This window comes from Triticum urartu, chromosome 2A (assembly GCF_056163025.1).
Source record: "Triticum urartu cultivar PI428250 chromosome 2A, HENAU_Tu73, whole genome shotgun sequence".
In the NCBI taxonomy this organism is placed as follows: domain Eukaryota; kingdom Viridiplantae; phylum Streptophyta; class Magnoliopsida; order Poales; family Poaceae; genus Triticum; species Triticum urartu.
Window position 1 is genome coordinate 566,775,912 of NC_141874.1, and position 20,534 is coordinate 566,796,445.

At 47.4% G+C, this 20,534-nt stretch overlaps 1 protein-coding gene across 1 annotated transcript in view; it reads left to right on the top strand.

Annotated features, from left to right (window-relative positions):
• Positions 1-1,995: 1,995 nt before the first annotated feature.
• LOC147985952 (uncharacterized) overlaps positions 1,996-20,534 on the top strand; it is a 29,713-nt gene continuing 11,174 nt past the window's right edge. The window contains exons 1-2 of the mRNA XM_087541809.1: positions 1,996-3,403; positions 3,582-3,754. Of these exons, the coding sequence (XP_087397935.1) occupies positions 3,186-3,403; positions 3,582-3,754 (391 nt within the window). The 5' untranslated portion in view covers positions 1,996-3,185. The remainder of the gene's footprint in view (positions 3,404-3,581; positions 3,755-20,534) is intronic.

Below are 20,534 nucleotides of genomic sequence, written 5' to 3' on the forward strand. Positions count from 1 at the left end.
TGATCCAGATGACTCTAAGTCTCAATCTGGATACATATTGAAAGTGGGAGCAATTAGCTAGAGTAGCTCCATGCAGAGCATTGTTGACATAGAAATTTGCAAAATACATGCGGATCTGAATGTGGCAGACCCGTTGACTAAACTTCTCTCACAAGCAAAACATGATCACTTTTTGGGTCTTAATCACATAGCGATGTGAACTAGATTATTGAATCTAGTAAACCCTTTGGGTGTTAGTCACATGGAGATGTGAACCAATCACATAAAGATGTGAACTATTGATGTTAAATCACATGGCGACGTGATCTAGATTATTGACTCTAGTGCAAGTGGGAGACTGAAGGAAATATGCCCTAGAGGCAATAATAAAAGTTATTATTTATTTCCTTATATCATGATAAATGTTTATTATTCATGCTAGAATTGTATTAACCGGAAACATAATACATGTGTGAATACATAGACAAACAGAGTGTCACTAGTATGCCTCTACTTGACTAGCTCGTTAATCAAAGATGGTTATGTTTCCTAACCATGGACAAAGAGTTGTTATTTGATTAACGGGATCACATCATTAGGTGAATGACCTGATTGACATGACCCATTCCATTAGCTTAGCACCCGATCGTTTAGCATGTTGCTATTGCTTTCTTCATGACTTATACATGTTCCTATGACTATGAGATTATGCAACTCCCGTTTGCCAGAGGAACACTTTGTGTGCTACCAAACGTCACAACGTAACTGGGTGATTATAAAGGAGCTCTACAGGTGTCTCCAAAGGTACATGTTGGGTTGGCGTATTTCGAGATTAGGATTTGTCACTCCGATTGTCGGAGAGGTATCTCTGGGCCCTCTCGGTAATGCACATCACCTAAGCCTTGCAAGCAGTGCAACTAATGAGTTAGTTGCGGGATGATGTATTACGGAACGAGTAAAGAGACTTGCCGGTAACGAGATTGAACTAGGTATGGGATACCAACGATCGAATCTCGGGTAAGTAACATACCGATGACAAAGGGAACAATGTATGTTGTTATGCGGTCTGACCGATAAAAGATCTTCGTAGATTATGTAGGAGCCAATATGAACATCCAGGTTCCGCTATTGGTTATTGACCGGAGACGTGTCTCGGTCATGTCTACATTGTTCTCGAACCCGTAGGGTCCACACGCTTAAGGTTACGATGACAGTTATATTATGAGTTTATGCATTTTGATGTACCGAAGGTTGTTCGGAGTCCCGGATGTGATCACGGACATGACGAGGAGTCTCGAAATGGTTGAGACATGAAGATTGATATATTGGAAGCCTATGTTTGGATATCGGAAGTGTTCCGGGTGAAATCGGGATTTTACCGGAGTACCGGGAGGTTACCGGAACCCCCCGGGAGGTATATGGGCCTTAGTGGGCCTTAGTGGAAGAGAGGAGAGGTGGCCAGAGATGGGCCGCGCGTCCCTCCCCCCCTTGGTCCGAATTGGACAAGGAGAGGGGGTCGGCCCCCCCTTCCTCCTCTCTCTCCTCTTCCCCCCCTCCACGAATCCTATTCCAACTAGGAAAGGGGGGAGTCCTACTCCCAGAGGGAGTAGGACTCCTCCTGGCGCGCCTCTCCTGGCCGGCCGGCCCCCCTTCCTTGAACCTTTATATACGGAGGCAGGGGCACCCCTAGAGACACAAGTTGATCCACGTGATCATATTCTTAGCCGTGTGCGATGCCCCCTTCCACCATAGTCCTCGATAATATTGTAGCGGTGCTTAGGCGAAGCCCTGCGACAGTAGTACATCAAGATCGTCACCACGCCGTCGTGCTGATGGAACTCTTCCCCGACACTTTGCTGGATCGGAGTCCGGGGATCGTCATCGAGCTGAACGTGTGCTAGAACTCGGAGGTGCCGTAGTTTCGGTGCTTGATCGGTCGGGCCGTGAAGACGTACGACTACATCAACCAAGTTAACACTTCCGTTGTCGATCTACAAGGGTACGTAGATCACACTCTTCCCCTCTCGTTGTTGTGCATCACCATGATCTTGCGTGTGCGTAGGAATTTTTTTGAAATTACTACGTTCCCCAACACTAAGTGGACGAAACCTTTTATAGATCTAAGGGAGTAGGACTCTACATTAAAAAACTGATTCCTTCTAAAGCTATCACTTCTTGTACTCCTCGGTTCATCTTAGTTCCAGCAATCTTATCCAGTGCCAATCCATGGTACCTAACTGCAGCTCACCACGGTCAAGATGTTTCTTAATTTACTCACTCATTTTTGTATTTCACATATTATCTCTATTCTTCCCTTACCGTTTTACATGTCGTGGTCTTTAAACAAAATATAGTTTCAAATTACAGCAATACGTTGACTTAAACTTGAATTTGTGTCAACATGTCGAGAAAGTTAAGAACGTTAGCTTGCAATTCATAGCTCAAAGAATCATCTATCCTTTCACTCTCTAAAAGCTCCCGGACTTTTTGAAAATCATGAAACTGTCATTGCATATAAACTAAACATGCAATTAAATTGATTTTAATATGTTATTCAGGTACTAACTGAACGAACTTCGAGCAAAACATGTTTATTGCAAGCAGGTAGAAGAATGTGACACAATACGCAGACTTTCTCCATCACTGCTAAAGATTTAATTGTCACGTGCCAACTGATGATTGTACCGTACTACCACAACCTCTTAAAGTGAATGGAGGTTCAAGAAAATGTAAGTTTTCAAGAAGAACAATTTGGCTATCCCTGGACAAATCAATCTTTTTGGGACCGTATTCTGCAACCGTGTCATCTTCACACGAGAGACATCACACACCTTGTTGTCGCTAGGCGAAGCTCTGGCCACAGCCAACCACACCAAGGGGGACACCGACGCGGAACACGCCAAGCACACGACGGCCGCTAGATCCTTGTATACAAAAGAAAAAAAAGAAACAAAAAAGTACAGTTGGCTCTATGTTTTATGTGTGTGGTTATTTGAAGCTTGGCGTGGCGAGTTGCGTAAGTGTAACAGACATCTTTTTGAGTGAAAAAATACTTCTTCCGTTCTAGATTAATTGACGCACACATGCATATTTAGACAAATCTTACTTAATTGGTTTAGGACGAAGTAGTTAAACGGCACAAAACGTTTATTTAGAAAATCAAATCTCACGGGTATTTAAAATACCGATTTTTTTTGCAAAATAAAATGAGCGTTCCTCCTACAAGAGAAAGAAAAAAAACAGGTAGAATTGCCTCTCCGGTAGCGTGCCCTATTGGTCCGAGTTTGCCTGCCACCGCCGCCGGTCTCAGGTATTGTACTCGGAGACGTCAGCCAGGTTCTACTTTCCGTTTCGGTAAATCACGGGTCAGATCTCAGATCGCTTCTTGGTCGGGACAAGTTGGTGACTCCCGAGGTGAACCAACGTAAGTACCCTATAACCACTGACCTCATGGGCCCGCGAGGGAGCCGGCTCCTTGTGCAGCCGTGCTTTCCGATGGAGGTCACGTCCAGCTGACATAACGATCAATTATTTATGGCCTGCTGCTCTCTCTCTCTTTCTCCGTTTTCTTATCCTCTGCCTCACGCCATCTACAATCCCAGATCGCTGAAGATTCGCCCAGCTAGTCGGCGGTGGTCAGGCCCTCGTCTGCAGATCGAGCAGAGGTGCAAGCGGCAGCCCTTTGCCCTGCTCTTTCATGTTGTTCATCTTTCAACATCTCCGGATTTCTCTCCGTCCGGGCAGCAGGCGCGGCGATCAATGGACGACTATCAAGGTTTGCCTTTCCATCGCAATACATCGCAATATCATGTTTCTGTTTTCTTCACGAACAAGCTAATCCCTAAATTTCATAGTCAGGCATAGACTTGATTTTGGTATGAATCCTTGATTGCTTTCTTGTTAGGCTATATAGATCTGACATGCTCGCTGCAATATGTCAGCTCGTGTTCAGTCTCGTGGGATGGGAGTGCAGATCCCGTGCTCCCGACCTCTGGAAACAAATATTTCTCCTCCTTTTCAGAAATTTTGATTTATTTTCAGCCTAAATTCAGTCAGTTGGAACAAAAAAATTCTTTAGAAAGATGATTTTCTCAAACTGTCGCTCATCGAAGTGGTCTTGAATCCTCATAATTTTGTCCAACCATAATAGCGAAAACAAACAGTTTCAAAACACCTTCGCGTGCAAAAAAAATCAATGTATCCAAGGCCACTCATATTTATTCCTTTTTTCACACATAATCGGTCTGCTTTTCCTTGACTTTGTCCATAGTATGTCCACATCCTAGTTCGTGCAAATAAAAGAGCGGATCTTAGAGCATCTCCAGCCGTAACCCTTAAACGATGACCGGGCGTGTCGCCCGGTCGTTCGTTTGAGGGTGGACCTGCGCGCGTTTTCCGTGCGTGTCCGGCGCGTCACCCGGTCATCGCCCCCATCGAGAACCCCCAAACACACGCATCAACGGCCGTTATGAACGGCGTTCAGCGGGATCCAGTGGGGCTCGCCTGGCAGCGACCCGGGGAGGCGTGGTCAAACTTAGTAAATGACCTCAGCGGTTCCCCAGGCGACACGAAACGACGGCGAGGTCGGTGACGCGTGCCGGCTCGCCTCCCCACGCCGGAGTTAATGGCACGCGGCGCGGCCAGGCATAAAACGGGCGCGTCGCCGCCCAGAAGGCTCACTCCCCTCCTCTTCCACTCCTCCACCATGGCAAGCGACGGCGAGCCTGAGACCTTCCTCGCCCTTCCGGCAGGCTCGTCGTCGGGGAAGAAGAAGAGGACGCCGACGCCGCGCTACAACCTGCGCACCAAGCACGCCCTCGCCCTCTGGGAGTACCGGCAGCCGGTGCCATGCATCGGCTCGGTGCAGCCGAACGGGTGGGTGCTCTCCGCGGAGCGCATCCCCTCCCTCCTCACTGGGGCTTCGTGTCCGGCCAACCGGCGCTGCCTCCAGGAGCAGCCCGACGAGCGACTCCGGCCGCTCCTCGTGCCCCTCCACCAGTCGCGTGTCACGCCTCCTCCGTGCGTCGTCGGTACCTTCCGCATCGGCGGGTGATCCGGCGCCGCGCTACGGCGTTCCCAGAGGAGCAGGAGGAGGAGCGGGTGCCCGAGCCCATCGTCGACGGTGACGGCGTGGTCTGCATCCAGCCGCTCCGCATGGTGCCCCCGGAGGTGGACGTCGTGAACCTCGAATAGGAGGTGTAGGAGGCCGGCGGCGAGGTCTATTAGTAGTAGTTTGTATCTAGGTTATCTCGAATCTATCTATGTTATTTTGTTTATCTCGCCGGAGTTGGGAACATCAGGCTGATAACGCCTGCCAAAGCCAGCCCACTCTCTGGCAAGGCGGGCCTACAGTTTGTAACTCTGTTGAATTCGACGTCCGGCGCCCCCGCTAGACCCCCTGTGGACCGGGTGCGGAGCGGGGTTGCCGGCGCTCTCAGCGGGGTCGGCCGACAGTCAAAAAACGGTTGGGGGTGCGACTGGGTTGATTTTCACGCCCGGCACCCCCCAAACCCGTTGGGGGCCGGTTGGGGGGCTCGGCTGGGGATGCTCTTAGGGAAATGCTTCCGTGGAAATATTCTAAATTACTTAACTGTTTTGTGCATCAATTCATGCAGATGCCATGGTTTACTCCCCTTTTCTTTTCTTTTTTGCAAAAAGTCTGAAAACAATATCCTCATATCAATTCAAATCTGAGAAAATAGTTGGCACACATGGAACTCACAATTACTCAAAACATGTTCCAATTTTTTGGTCAAAACGTTGGACACGCCCAAAGATTTCAACACGACTAAGTTACACACTTATGCATTGACTTTGCAACATACTTGCCATTCGGCCTTCCAAGAGGAGGAATATAACCAAAAACAGTAAAGTAAACATATTAAATCTACTTATTCCACCAATTCTAGTGCTCTTGAAGACGGCGCCTATGAATGGGGTTACACTTACAGGGGGGCTGGGTTAGGGGCACCACGGAGAGTATGCTCCAACTTGCACCCTAGCCTCTCGTGCATTCCTCATTCAATAGTTCTGCAACCATAGGAAAAAATAAAAAAAAAATCGACCCTATTTGACATTGGTCTCAATATCATTCCGAATATGACATTCTTCCTAATGCTCCCATTGCGATGTCCTCAGGGGATTCAACGCTAGTGGGAGCGGTGATTGTTTTCCAAAGGAGGAAGCTAATAGACATATGAGATCTCTCTCTGAGGTGTATGACAATCTGTATTGGTAGAGATTTGGGTGCAGATCCAATTGAGATCAGAGAGAAAAACTTGATGCCACCTAAGATTCAAGATTGGGGTAAAAAGAAAAACCCTGGCCCTAGGGTACCTAGGGAGTGAGGGCCGGATAGCAAATTCAGTTGATTAGTAGTACTCCCTCCATTCCACAATGTAGTGCTTCCTCTATCTCCGTGCTTCAACTTTGACCGTAAATTAACTACCAAGACCGATTACGACGGGAGCAAAAATTATATCAGTGAATTCATATTCGAAAGAAGTTTTCAATTATATAATTTTTTCTCCCGCCGCAGTTGGTCTCGTTGGTTAAATTTATGATCAAAGTTGGACCTCGGAAAGCGCAGGCGCACTATATTTTGGAATGGAGGGAGTACTAAAATGAACATCCAGATCTGGTTTAATCTCATTTCTTCTGGCGAGATCTATGTGTGTGGTCTATGTTAAAATGATAACAAAATGTAGTAAGCGATAGTACTTACTGGCTTGGTGAGAATTACGGTGGAGAACCGTGGGGTCACGCCGTCCATATACGTACATGTACACCGTATTAATTAATGCAAGCGGGACACTGCTCGTGATTATTAGGCCAACTCGCATGCACTGTTCGTCTTCAGTGAGGTTTCAGGTCGGATAACTCGTGTCCCTAGCTATAATCGCGTAAATACCGGTGGGTAGTATATTACGGGAAGCGGACATTCCATCCGAGTTGCATCTATAGTCTTCAGTCTTCACCGACACCTAATCTTCGCAACAACTCAGTCCGTCTGCTCCCCATCCCTTCTTCGACCCAAATATTTCATATGCCAATCCATGGGGAGTTCATCTTCGTACTGCATCCCATGTTGCGCAAGAGGACATCGTTCATGTAGTCCTCTTCCAGGCCCATGATGCAACATCAGAGTGACCGAGTGGTTCATGTCTAGCACCGTTGAGAATTTCGGGAGGCCGGCCACCAAGCGAATAAACCATTTTCTCGCTCTCGGAAACTTTCATGCACTGTATCAAACCTCCTCGAGTGGGAACTCTTAGTTCCAGCAATCTCATCCAGTGCCAATTCATGGACTGCAGCTTATGGTCACGATGTTCCTTTATTTAGGCATCTCCATGCATATCGACCGGAAGCATCCGTTTCTTTCCGTTCAGACAGGCGGATAGCCGACACACGGTCTGTGACTCGACGCAAACGGACCCAAAGCTGGCTCGGGCTGGCGGACGCGCGCGAACGGCCCGCGACTCTGCGTTCGGGTCCGTCTTCCGGTGATCACAATTCATATAACTAGTTCAATTAATAGGCATAGTTAAAAAGTTTTGCTGAAACTACTGGGTACTAGATTCTACGCCCGGGGCCCTTCGACGGCCCAGCCAACTCGTCGCCAGCCATCCTCCCTACGGTGGCCGAGCCTACATGTCGTCGTCAGCTCGGCCTCTGTGGCCACCCTCGTCGCGGGATTCGTCGATGTGCCCCTGGCCTATGGCACGGCGCACCCTCTAGATGGCCGCGTCAATGCGAGCATGGCTGATGGTCTCCCTCTGTTGCTGCCCCTCCTCCAGGGCTGCCTTCCAGCACGCATTTGCCTCCTCGGCCTTCCTCTGATGCCGCTTCTCATCCATGGCTGCCTGCCAGCGCGCGCTCTCCTCCTCGTCTGTCCATAGCAGTGCCAAGCGGTTTGCCTCCCCGGTCTCTTGAATCGTGTAGGACTGGGATTCCTGTTGCGCCAGCTCCTGCACGATCATCTGCGCCAACACGCACAACTCGATCTCCACATGCTCGTCGTCGATCTCGTCATGGTGTGCGCGCCTGTTCTGCATCTCCAGCTGGTAGTGCGCCTCGTCGTACAGCCAGAGCTGTGCCTCGTCGTACCGCCAGAGCTGTGCCTCGCCGCCTCGGCATCCCTCTCACCAAGGATGCTGGACAAGCGAGAGCGGACTTGGCTTCTTGAGAGACGAATACGGAGGCAACTCACACACGCCAGGCAATGATTATACCATAGAAAACCATATGTCGTTTCCAATTAGAACATGTTCCGACTGCAGTGGCGGACATAGCATTTCGCCAATAGGTATGTCACGCCAAAATTGTGATGTGCATTTCAGTGAAATCAATCTACCAATTAAATAAATAATTATGAAAAAATTATGCTACATGCGGGTGCTATAATGCGGCGTCTATTATCGTGACCTTCTGGTGGTGAGCTATACTGTTGGTTGGCGTCCGGCAAAGAACGATATGGTTGTTCTGTGGCATGCCAACAAAGGGTTAGCTGATGGGCATTTGACCTATTATTCTTTTTGGGTTTAGATCAAAGTTACGGTCTTTGCCAAACTATTGTCTACCCCCATCTCCTGATGGTTACTCCATTGTCTTACATTTGACTTGATGCCACCCTAGCTCTTTAAAATCTGGCACACCAGGTTTATCGCACTAGGGTTAGTTGTTGCTCATTTGAGAACAACTAGCAAATTTGCCCATGCGCTGCCACGAAAAAAATATATGAACTTTTGGTGCAAAACTGGCGCGATAAAAAAGATGCGCTAAACTTTGATCGCCCATCATAATCCTAGCCAACGGATGTGTCAAATTTGACTATCATGTGAATTTGGAGAAGTCTCTAAAAATTTGCATCTTTGGTTTGCACATTCGGTGAACTCCAATTCTCGCACTATAAATTAGAATATACAAATTTGTCTGATTCAATCAACAAAACATTTGGGATCTGTACCGATATATTCCAAGATAGCTAGCATGCGCGGATGGATCCTGGACCTCTTCCACGCGCACATAGGAGCATCTGTTTCCCGCCTGAGGCACTGCGACGTTTACTGCCGGAGGCACTGCGGCTGCACATCCTAGGCCTCCGCCTGTTCAAATCGACGAGGAGCTCCACGGTCGTATGATCCTTCCTGGACCTCGACCGCAGGTTGGACTACTCCGCGGCCTCGGCCGCTCGACGAAGGCGCCAACGCCGCTGATGTTCTTTTCCAGACGCCGGCGTCGGGTTGGGCCTCCCTCCGTCCGCAATCTGGTCCACACGGGGGCTCCTCCCACAACTCACATCCTTCTCGCCCCTTTTGCTGATGAATCGAGCACCTGTGAACCCGATTGCGTGTTGGGAAAGGAGGGTTGTGTGGTCCGGACACAGAAGAGAGGCAAACGGCATCGAGCCCCTCAATGTCACCTTTGTTGTCTCCCTCAATGTCGCCGCTTGCCTCACGGAGATCCACCGGATCTGGCTTGATGCCGCAGTCGCTGGCTCCCTGCAAATAACCGCCCCACAATTCCAAGCTGCGCACCCCTCCCTGTGTTCCCAATCCCGCCTGCCGTTCTCCTGCCGCACACGAGGAGCTTGCCCCGGTGGCGAGGCCCAGCAGCGATGGGCGATGTCCACATCCAACAAATCCCTTCGGGAGGCCTTGCCTCCTCGACATCCGCCTCTTCCGGGCCCCCTTTCTTGGGAGCCTCCACGTCGACCCTACCTCTTTGAAGTCCGCTTTCTCTGACCGACTTCTAACTGCTCGGCGGAGCTCCCCGGTGGCACCTCTGTGTCCGGCCCTACATCCGCTTCCACCGACCAAAACGATAGACGACTAGGGGAAAAATGCCAAACCGGTACGAGCCTCACTTATCGGTGGCAGTCTATGAAATTTCTCTGAACTAATAGGGGTAAAATCGTCCAAAAACGACGTACAAGGAGAAACCTTAGTGCCTTTATTATTAGGTATAGATATAGATTAGAGCACTCAACATTAGATTGGTTTGAATTATTTTTAGAGAAAAATGGAACGAGAAATGCCTCCATTGGTTTTTGAGCCGAAGAAAATACATCAATTTTGTGCTGAAATTCCTGGATCGCTTGTGTCTGTCCCATAGGCCCCACTCCTCGTTGCCCTCCTTGCCAACAAAAGGAGAAACAGCCCATGCTAGGAAAAAAGGGCCAAGTTTCAGCCCATTAGTAAGATGTAACGATTCCAGCATCCTCCATCGTCTCCAACAGCACGACAGACAAATTTGCATCTAATGGCGCCGCCACCTCACTCATACGCCCCAGTTGGTTTCGGGCCCGCCTTGCCAGAGAGTGGGCTGGCTTTGGCAGGCGTTATCAGCCTGATGTTCCCAACTCCGGCGAGATAAACAAAATAACATAGATAGATTCGAGATAACCTAGATACAAACTACTACTAATAGACCTCGCCGCCGGCCTCCTACTCCTCCTATTCGAGGTTCACGACGTCCACCTCCGGGGGCACCATGCGGAGCGGATGGATGCAGACCACGTCGTCACCGTCGACGATGGGCTCGGGCACCCGCTCCTCCTCCTGCTCCTCTGGGAACGCCGTAGCGCGGCGCCGGATCACCCGCCGATGCGGAAGGTACCGACGACGCACGGAGGAGGCGTGACACGCGACTGGTGGAGGGGCACGAGGAGCGGCCGGAGTCGCCCGTCGGGCTGCTCCTGGAGGCGGCGCCGGTTGGCCGGAGACGAAGCCCCAGTGCGGAGGGAGGGGATGCGCTCCGCGGAGAGCACCCACCCGTTCGGATGCACCGAGCCGATGCATGGCACCGGCTGCCGGTACTCCCAGAGGGCGAGGGCGTGCTTGGTGCGCAGGTTGTAGCGTGGCGTTGGCGTCCTCTTCTTCTTCCCCGACGACGAGCCTGCCGGAAGGGCGAGGAAGGTCTCAGGCTCGCCGTCGCTTGCCATGGTGAAGGAGTGGAAGAGGAGGGGAGTGAGCCTTCTGGGCGGCGACGCGCCCGTTTTATGCCTGGCCGCGCCGCGTGCCATTAACTCCGGCGTGAGGAGGCGAGCCGGCACGCGTCACCGACCTTGCCGTCGTTTCGTGTCGCCTGGGGAACCGCTGAGGTCATTTACTAAGTTTGACCACGCCTCCCCGGGTCGCTGCCAAGCGAGCCCCACTGGATCCCGCTGAACGCCGTTCATAACGGCCGTTGATGCGTGTGTTTGGGGGTTCTCGATGGGGGCGACGACCGGGAGACGTGCCGGACACGCACGGAAAACGCGCGCAGGTCCACCCTCAAACGAACGACCGGGCGACACGCCCGGTCATCGTTTAAGGGTCACGGCTGAAGATGCTCTAAAATCCGCTCTTTTATTTGCACGAACTAGGATGTAGACATACTATGGACAAAGTCAAGGAAAAGCAGACCGGTTATGTGTGAAAAAAGAAACAAATATGAGTGGCCTTGGATACATTGATTTTTTTTTGCACGCGAAGGTGTTTTGAAACTGTTTGTTTTCGCTATTATGGTTGGACAAAATTATGAGGATTCAAGACCACTTCGATGAGCGACAGTTTGAGAAAATCATCTTTCTAAAGAATTTTTTTGTTCCAACTGACTGAATTTAGGCTGAAAATAAATCAAAATTTCTGAAAAGGAGGAGAAATATTTGTTTCCAAAGGTCGGGAGCACGGGATCTGCACTCCCATCCCACGAGACTGAACACGAGCTGACATATTGCAGCGAGCATGTCAGATCTATATAGCCTAACAAGAAAGCAATCAAGGATTCATACCAAAATCAAGTCTATGCCTGTATGAAATTTAGGGATTAGCTTGTTCGTGAAGAAAACAGAAACATGATATTGCGATGTATTGCGATGGAAAGGCAAACCTTGATAGTCGTCCATTGATCGCCGCGCCTGCTGCCCGGACGGAGAGAAATCCGGAGATGTTGAAAGATGAACAACATGAAAGAGCAGGGCAAAGGGCTGCCGCTTGCACCTCTGCTCGATCTGCAGACGAGGGCCTGCCCACCGCCGGCTAGCTGGGCGAATCTTCAGCGATCTGGGATTGTAGATGGCGTGAGGCAGAGGATAAGAAAACGGGGAAAGAGAGAGAGCAGCAGGCCATAAATAATTGATCGTTATGTCAGCTGGACGTGACCTCCATCGGAAAGCACGGCTGCACAAGGGGCCGGCTCCCTCGCGGGCCCATGAGGTCAGTGGTTACAGGGTACTTACGTTGGTTCACCTCGGGAGTCACCAACTTATCCCGACCAAGGAGCGATCTGAGATCTGACCCGTGATTTACCGGAACGGAAAGTAGAACCTGGCTGACGTCTCCGAGTACAATACCTGAGACCGGCGGCAGTGGCAGGCAAACTCGGACCAATAGGGCACGCTACCGGAGAGGCAATTCTACCTGTTTTTTTTTTCTTTCTCTTGTAGGAGGAACGCTCATTTTATTTTGCAAAAAAAATCGGTATTTTAAATACCCGTGAGATTTGATTTTCTAAATAAATGTTTTGTGCCGTTTAACTACTTCATCCTAAACCAATTAAGTAAGATTTGTCTAAATACGCATGTGTGCGTCAATTAATCTAGGACGGAAGAAGTATTTTTTCACTCAAAAAGATGTCTGTTACACTTACGCAACTCGCCACGCCAAGCTTCAAATAACCACACACATAAAACATAGAGCCAACTGTACTTTTTTGTTTCTTTTTTTTTCTTTTGTATACAAGGATCTAGCGGCCGTCGTGTGCTTGGCGTGTTCCGCGTCGGTGTCCCCCTTGGTGTGGTTGGCTGTGGCCAGAGCTTCGCCTAGCGACAACAACAAGGTGTGTGATGTCTCTCGTGTGAAGATGACACGGTTGCAGAACACGGTCCCAAAAAGATTGATTTGTCCAAGGATAGCCAAATTGTTCTTCTTGAAAACTTACATTTTCTTGAACCTCCATTCACTTTAAGAGGTTGTGGTAGTACGGTACAATCATCAGTTGGCACGTGACAATTAAATCTTTAGCAGTGATGGAGAAAGTCTGCGTATTGTGTCACATTCTTCTACCTGCTTGCAATAAACATGTTTTGCTCGAAGTTCGTTCAGTTAGTACCTGAATAACATATTAAAATCAATTTAATTGCATGTTTAGTTTATATGCAATGACAGTTTCATGATTTTCAAAAAGTCCGGGAGCTTTTAGAGAGTGAAAGGATAGATGATTCTTTGAGCTATGAATTGCAAGCTAACGTTCTTAACTTTCTTGACATGTTGACGCAAATTCAAGTTTAAGTTAACGTATTGCTGTAATTTGAAACTATATTTTGTTTAAAGACCACGACATGTAAAACGGTAGGGGAAGAATAGAGATAATATGTGAAATACAAAAATGAGTGAGTAAATTAAGGAACATCTTGACCGTGGTGAGCTGCAGTTATTTACCATGGATTGGCAATGGATAAGATTGCTGGAACTAAGATGAACGGAGGAGTACAAGAAGTGATAGCTTTAGAAGGAATCAGTTTTTTAATGTAGAGTCCTACTCCCTCAGATCTATAAAAGGTTTAGTCCACTTAGTGTTGGGGAACGTAGTAATTTCAAAAAATTTCCTACGCACATGCAAGATCATGGTGATGCATAGCAACGAGAGGGGAAGAGTGTGATCTACGTACCCTTGTAGATCGACAACGGAAGCGTTAACTTGGTTGATGTAGTCGTACGTCTTCACGGCCCGACCGATCAAGCACCGAAACTACGGCACCTCCGAGTTCTAGCACACGTTCAGCTCGATGACGATCCCCGGACTCTGATCCAGCAAAGTGTCGGGGAAGAGTTCCGTCAGCACGACGGCGTGGTGACGATCTTGATGTACTACTGTCGCAGGGCTTCGCCTAAGCACCGCTACAATATTATCGAGGACTATGGTGGAAGGGGGCACCGCACACGGCTAAGAATATGATCACGTGGATCAACTTGTGTCTCTAGGGGTGCCCCTGCCTCCGTATATAAAGGTTCAAGGAAGGGGGGCCGGCCGGCCAGGAGAGGCGCGCCAGGAGGAGTCCTACTCCCTCTGGGAGTAGGACTCCCCCCTTTCCTAGTTGGAATAGGATTCGTGGAGGGGGGGGAGAGGAGAGAGAGGAGGAAGGGGGGCCGACCCCCTCTCCTTGTCCAATTCGGACCAAGGGGGGGGGAGGGGCGCGCGGCCCATCTCTGGCCACCTCTCTTCTCTTCCACTAAGGCCCACTAAGGCCCATATACCTCCCGGGGGTTCCGGTAACCTCCCGGTACTCCGGTAAAATCCCGATTTCACCCGGAACACTTCCGATATCCAAACATAGGCTTTTAATATATCAATTTTTATGTCTCGACCATTTCGAGACTCCTCGTCATGTCCGTGATCACATCCGGGACTCCAAACAACCTTCGGTACATCAAAATGCATAAACTCATAATATAACTGTCATCGTAACCTTAAGCGTGCGGACCCTACGGGTTCGAGAACAATGTAGACATGAACGAGACACATCTCCGGTCAATAACCAATAGAGGAACCTGGATGCTCATATTGGCTCCTACATAATCTACGAAGATCTTTTATCGGTCAGACCGCATAACAACATACGTTGTTCCCTTTGTCATCGGTATGTTACTTACCCGAGATTCGATCGTCGGTATCCCATACCTAGTTCAATCTCATTACCGGCAAGTCTCTTTACTCGTTCCGTAATACATCATCCCGCAACTAACTCATTAGTTGCAATGCTTGCAAGGCTTTAGGTGATGTGCATTACCGAGAGGGCCCAGAGATACCTCTCCGACAATCGGAGTGACAAATCCTAATCTTGAAATACGCCAACCCAACATGTACCTTTGGAGACACCTGTAGAGCTCCTTTATAATCACCCAGTTACGTTGTGACGTTTGGTAGCACACAAGGTGTTCCTCTGGCAAACGAGAGTTGCATAATCTCATAGTCATAGGAACATGTATAAGTCATGAAGAAAGCAATAGCAACATGCTAAACGATCGGGTGCTAAGCTAATGGAATGGGTCATGTCAATCAGATCATTCACCTAATGATGTGATCCCGTTAATCAAATAACAACTCTTTGTCCATGGTTAGGAAACATAACCATCTTTGATTAACGAGCTAGTCAAGTAGAGGCATACTAGTGACACTCTGTTTGTCTATGTATTCACACATGTATTATGTTTCCGGTTAATACAATTCTAGCATGAATAATAAACATTTATCATGATATAAGGAAATAAATAATAACTTTTATTATTGCCTCTAGGGCATATTTCCTTCAGTCTCCCACTTGCACTAGAGTCAATAATCTAGATCACATCGCCATGTGATTTAACATCAATAGTTCACATCTTTATGTGATTGGTTCACATCTCCATGTGACTAACACCCAAAGGGTTTACTAGATTCAATAATCTAGTTCACATCGCTATGTGATTAAGACCCAAAAAGTGATCATGTTTTGCTTGTGAGAGAAGTTTAGTCAACGGGTCTGCCACATTCAGATCCGCATGTATTTTGCAAATTTCTATGTCAACAATGCTCTGCATGGAGCTACTCTAGCTAATTGCTCCCACTTTCAATATGTATCCAGATTGAGACTTAGAGTCATCTGGATCAGTGTCAAAACTTGCATCGACGTAACCCTTTACGACGAACCTTTTGTCACCTCCATAATCGAGAAACATATTCTTATTCCAGTAAGGATAATTTTGACCGCTGTCCATTGATCTACTCCTAGATCACTATTGTACTCCCTCTCTTAACACAGTGTATGGTATACAATAGATCTGGTACACAGCATGGCATACTTTATAGAACCTATAACTGAGGCATAGGGAATGACTTTCATTCTCTTTCTATCTTCTGCCGTGGTCGGGCTTTGAGTCTTACTCAACTTCACACCTTGTAACATAGGCAAGAACTCTTTCTTTGACTGCTCCATTTTGAACTACTTCAAAATCTTGTCAAGGTTTGTACTTATTGAAAAAACTTATCAAGCGTCTTGATCTATCTCTATAGATCTTGATGCTCAATAAGTAAGCAGCTTCACCGAGGTCTTTCTTTGAAAAAACTCCTTTCAAACACTCCTTTATGCTTTGCAGAATAATTCTACATTATCTCTGATCAACAATATGCCATTCACATATACTTATCAGAAATGCTGTAGTGCTCCCACTCACTTTCTTGTAAATACAGGCTTCACCGCAAGTCTGTATAAAACTATATGCTTTGATCAACTTATCAAAGCTTTTATTCCAACTCCGAGAGGCTTGCACCAGTCCATAAATGGATCGCTGGAGCTTGCACACTTTGTTAGCTCCTTTTGGATCGACAAAACCTTCCGGTTGCATCATATACAACTCTTCTTCCAGAAATCCATTCAGGAATGCAGTTTCGACATCCATCTGCCAAATTTCATAATTATAAAATGCGGCAATTGCTAACATGATTCGGACAGACTTAAGCATCGCTACGGGTGAGAAGGTCTCATCGTAGTCAACCCCTTGAACTTTGTCAAAAACCTTTTTTCGATAAGTCTAGCTTTGTAGATAGTAACACTACTATCAGCGTCTGTCTTCCTCTTGAAGATCCATTTATTTTCTATGGCTTGCCGATCATCGGGCAAATCCATCAAAGTCCATACTTTGTTCTCATACATGGATCATATCTCAGATTTCATGGCTTCAAGCCATTTTGCGGAATCTAGGCTCATCATCGCTTCCTCATAGTTCGCAAGTTCGTCATGGTCTAGTAACATGACTTCCAGAACAGGATTACCGTACCACTCTGGTGCGGATCTCACTCTGGTTTACCTACGATATTCTGTAGTAACTTGATCTGAACTTACATGATCATCATCATTAGCTTCCTCACTAATTGGTGTAGTAGTCACAAGAACATATTTCTGTGATGAACTACTTTCCAATAAGGGAGAAGGTACAATTACCTTATCAAGTTTTCTACTTTCCTCCCACTCACCTCTTTCGAGAGAAACTCCTTCTCTAGAAAGTATCCATTCTCAGCAACGAATGTCTTGCCTTCGGATCTGTGATAGAAGGTGTACCCAATAGTCTCCTTGGGTATCCTATGAAGACATATTTCTCCGATTTGGGTTTGAGCTTATCAGGATGAAACTTTTTGATGAGGACATCAATACCATTGTTACACCCACAGCCCCTACTGTTACATATACTGGACCAATTACTAGGGCTCGCGCACGCCAATTAAATTACCAGGTACTTTCGTTTCTTGGTAATGATTCTAATGTTCATGAGATTATGATGCTGCCTAAATTGGATACATTTGTTTTGCTTTCAAATGAAGGGCCTAGCTTGGAGAAGGATGAACATTGGAGCAAGAACACGCATGGAGTTGATGGCATGCGCAAGGGGATCAAGAACGGAGTTACAAGTGATGATTTCAGGACTTTGAAGCCGCCATAAGGAGTGCATGAAGCCATGGACGAAATATACAAGATGCCACTTCATAATATTCGTCCATAGGCTATTCTAGGTGCTGCGTCACCTTATTAATGGGCCAGGCCCATGTAATTTAGAAATACTTAAGTATAGGCTATTTTTAGAGTCCGTATGTGTGGGGAAACAAGAGTTAGGGTTGGTTTCGGACCCCACCCTCAAGGGCCACGAAATTCCCCTCTCTTCCTCCATATATACAACCCTTAGGGCGTCGTTTAGACTTTGGGTTTTGTTTAGATTAAAAGTTCGCCATAGCTGCAACTTCGCGTACTTCATTTGTGTCCAACGACCAGACCAAGACGTCACAGAACCCCACCTTGATCAATAAAGCTTTCATCTTATATTCGCAATATCCCGATTGCAATCTCAGTTTCTTGCTTGTTCTTCGTTTGCTCGCAGGAAACAGGCCCTCGTGGTCAGGTTGATCGTGCTCCGGCGTGGTCAATAACCCCTCGGAAGTTGGTTTAGCGATTGCTAAGGCGCGACGTATCGCACGTTCGTAGTCGGATCGTCAAGGTCGACTCCCACAGAAAACGATAGCCACCATCTCATCGAAACATCAGGACACCTTTGCCTCTATCAAGTGGTATCAGATTTCCAGGTTGCTCGGTGAGATTTTTACAGTTTTTCGTAGATTAGATCGAGTCTGTTCTTCATACCTACAGTCCACGAAAAAGCCACACAAAAAAATTAGGGTTAGTTCATCATATCCGAACCAATCTGAGCCTTTGCATAATCTTTTTAGGGTTTTTGCTTTGTTTAATTTGCGGTTGCATCGTCGTGTCAAGTTGCTGGTCTTAGAGTCTAGTCTTTTAGAGTTTCGAGTTCTGGTCATAAGTTGTCACGCCGCCGCCGCACCATCATCATCGCCCATCTACCACTTTTGCTTCTCCGCCACCGCTCTGAATCCATATCCATATACCACTACCAATCCGTATCCATATACCACCATCAATCTCTATCCATATACCACCACCGCTACCATATACCACCACCGCTGCCATATACCACAACCATATATCCACCACCAATCCGAGTTCTTCTCATATTAGGTTTGTTCTTGAGATCAATCTCAATTCCGATTCGTGTTTCCTTGCCTGCGTAGGTCTCGGAAAAAAAAAGTCTGGAGACCCCCGGGCAGTTTTTAGGCCAAAATTTTCACGGGCAAAAATATTTTTTCCCTATCCTATTTTTAGGCTTTTCTGAGTCTTTTGAGCCACGTGCCATCATAGTGATTTTTTGTCGCACTTTTTCGTCGTCGCTGCCCTGATTTCCGAAAAAAAAAGTGAATTTTTTTTTCGTGCCCATCCTATCAGTTTGACGAGGGAAGAGTTTTGAGACACTCGCCATTATAGTAATTTTTCGCAAAAAAAAAGGAGCGCAAAAAAAAGAGGAGCGCAAAAAAAAGAGGAGCGCAAAAAAAAGCGAAAAAAAAATTCCAGAGTGTGCTTTTCCCTTATTTACGTGCAACGCCATGATTTTGTTAGTGTTCTAGGCTCGCGTCTCTAGCACGGTCTAGCCTAGGACCAGCACAGTACCGTCGTTGAGCGTTTATTCAACTTTGCATCTCTGAATTGATTATTGCTGACCCTTTTTGCTACCATACTATAAGCCTTCCCAGCTCCACATACCTCTACGTCGTGCGTTTGACTCTCCCTGGCAATCGCTCTATCCAAGCTTTTGAGAGTTTTGACTACAACGGTTGCCGATCACCGCCTGCTGCTGGGTAAGAACTGGTAAGAATTTGAGATTTGCTTGACGGATTTGTGACACCCGCCACCACCACCTCTTGTTAGTATTCTGTAGGATCATATTCTTGTGTGTTTTCTACTGTTGCTAACCATGGCAGGATCACAAGCCGACGAGACTGACTGGGAGAACATGACGAATCAGGAGTTGCATGATAAATTTCAGCAAATGATGAATGGACAGGTGCAGGATGTGCTAAACAGATTTGAAGAGGCCATGGAGAAGATAGATGACATGGAGAAGACGTTCGAAACAAAGCTCGATAACAGGTTTAATGAATTGCTCGCGCGTCTTCCACCACCACCACCGGCTGCACCTAACGCACCTCTACAACAACAACAACGACGACTACCTACACATCGTGAAACAGCCCTCCGCCGAGCGAGCCGTCTCCCTCTTGCACCTGGCCAAACTGTTGGTGCTGCTGTTGCTACTTCTGTGGCTCCTGCTGCTGATGCGGAGGAGGATGATTTTGCTGGCGATTACGAGGATGAGGTTGATCAAAATCAGAACTACGTGCCACCACCAGCACAGCAACCATCAGGTCGTCCACATGCAAATAATGGCAATGGTAGGGCTCACCCTCAGGTACGAGATCATGACCATCTCCCTAAACTAAAATTGAATATTCCACCATTTGAGGGTAGATATGTTCCTGATATATATCTTACTTGGGAGTTAGAAACTGAACAACGATTTACATGTTTACAATATCCCGAGGAGAGACGTGTTCCTGCTGCTGTTTGTGCATTCACTAGTTTTGCATGTGTTTGGTGGTCTGAGCATTGTAGATTATATCCCATTCCTGCTACTTGGGCTGCTTTGAAAACTGCTATGCGTACTCGTTGGGTTCCACCATATTATCAACGTGAATTACTTCAAAAATTGCAGCGCTTAAGACAGGGAAAAAATTCTATAGAAGAATATTATCAGGAATTACAAACTGGCATGATTAGATGTGGTATTGTTGAGGAGAATGAAGCTATGCTTGCACGTTTTATGGGTGGATTAAATAGAGAGATTCGGACGATTCTAGAGTATAAGGAGTATACTAATATCACTCGTTTATTCCATCTTGCTTGTAAAGCTGAACGTGAAGTGCAGGATCGACAGGCATTGGCGCGGACTAACTTTTCTGCAGGTCGACCTTCTTCATGGACACCACGTGCATCATCTACTTCCACACGTTCTGCTACACCGGCGCCTCCGTCGGCTGCCACCTCCAACCGTGATACAATAAAGCAGGCACAATCACCACTATCTGCCAAGAGCACACCTTCTGGGCCTGCAAAGAGCTCTTCTTCATCCATGGCATCA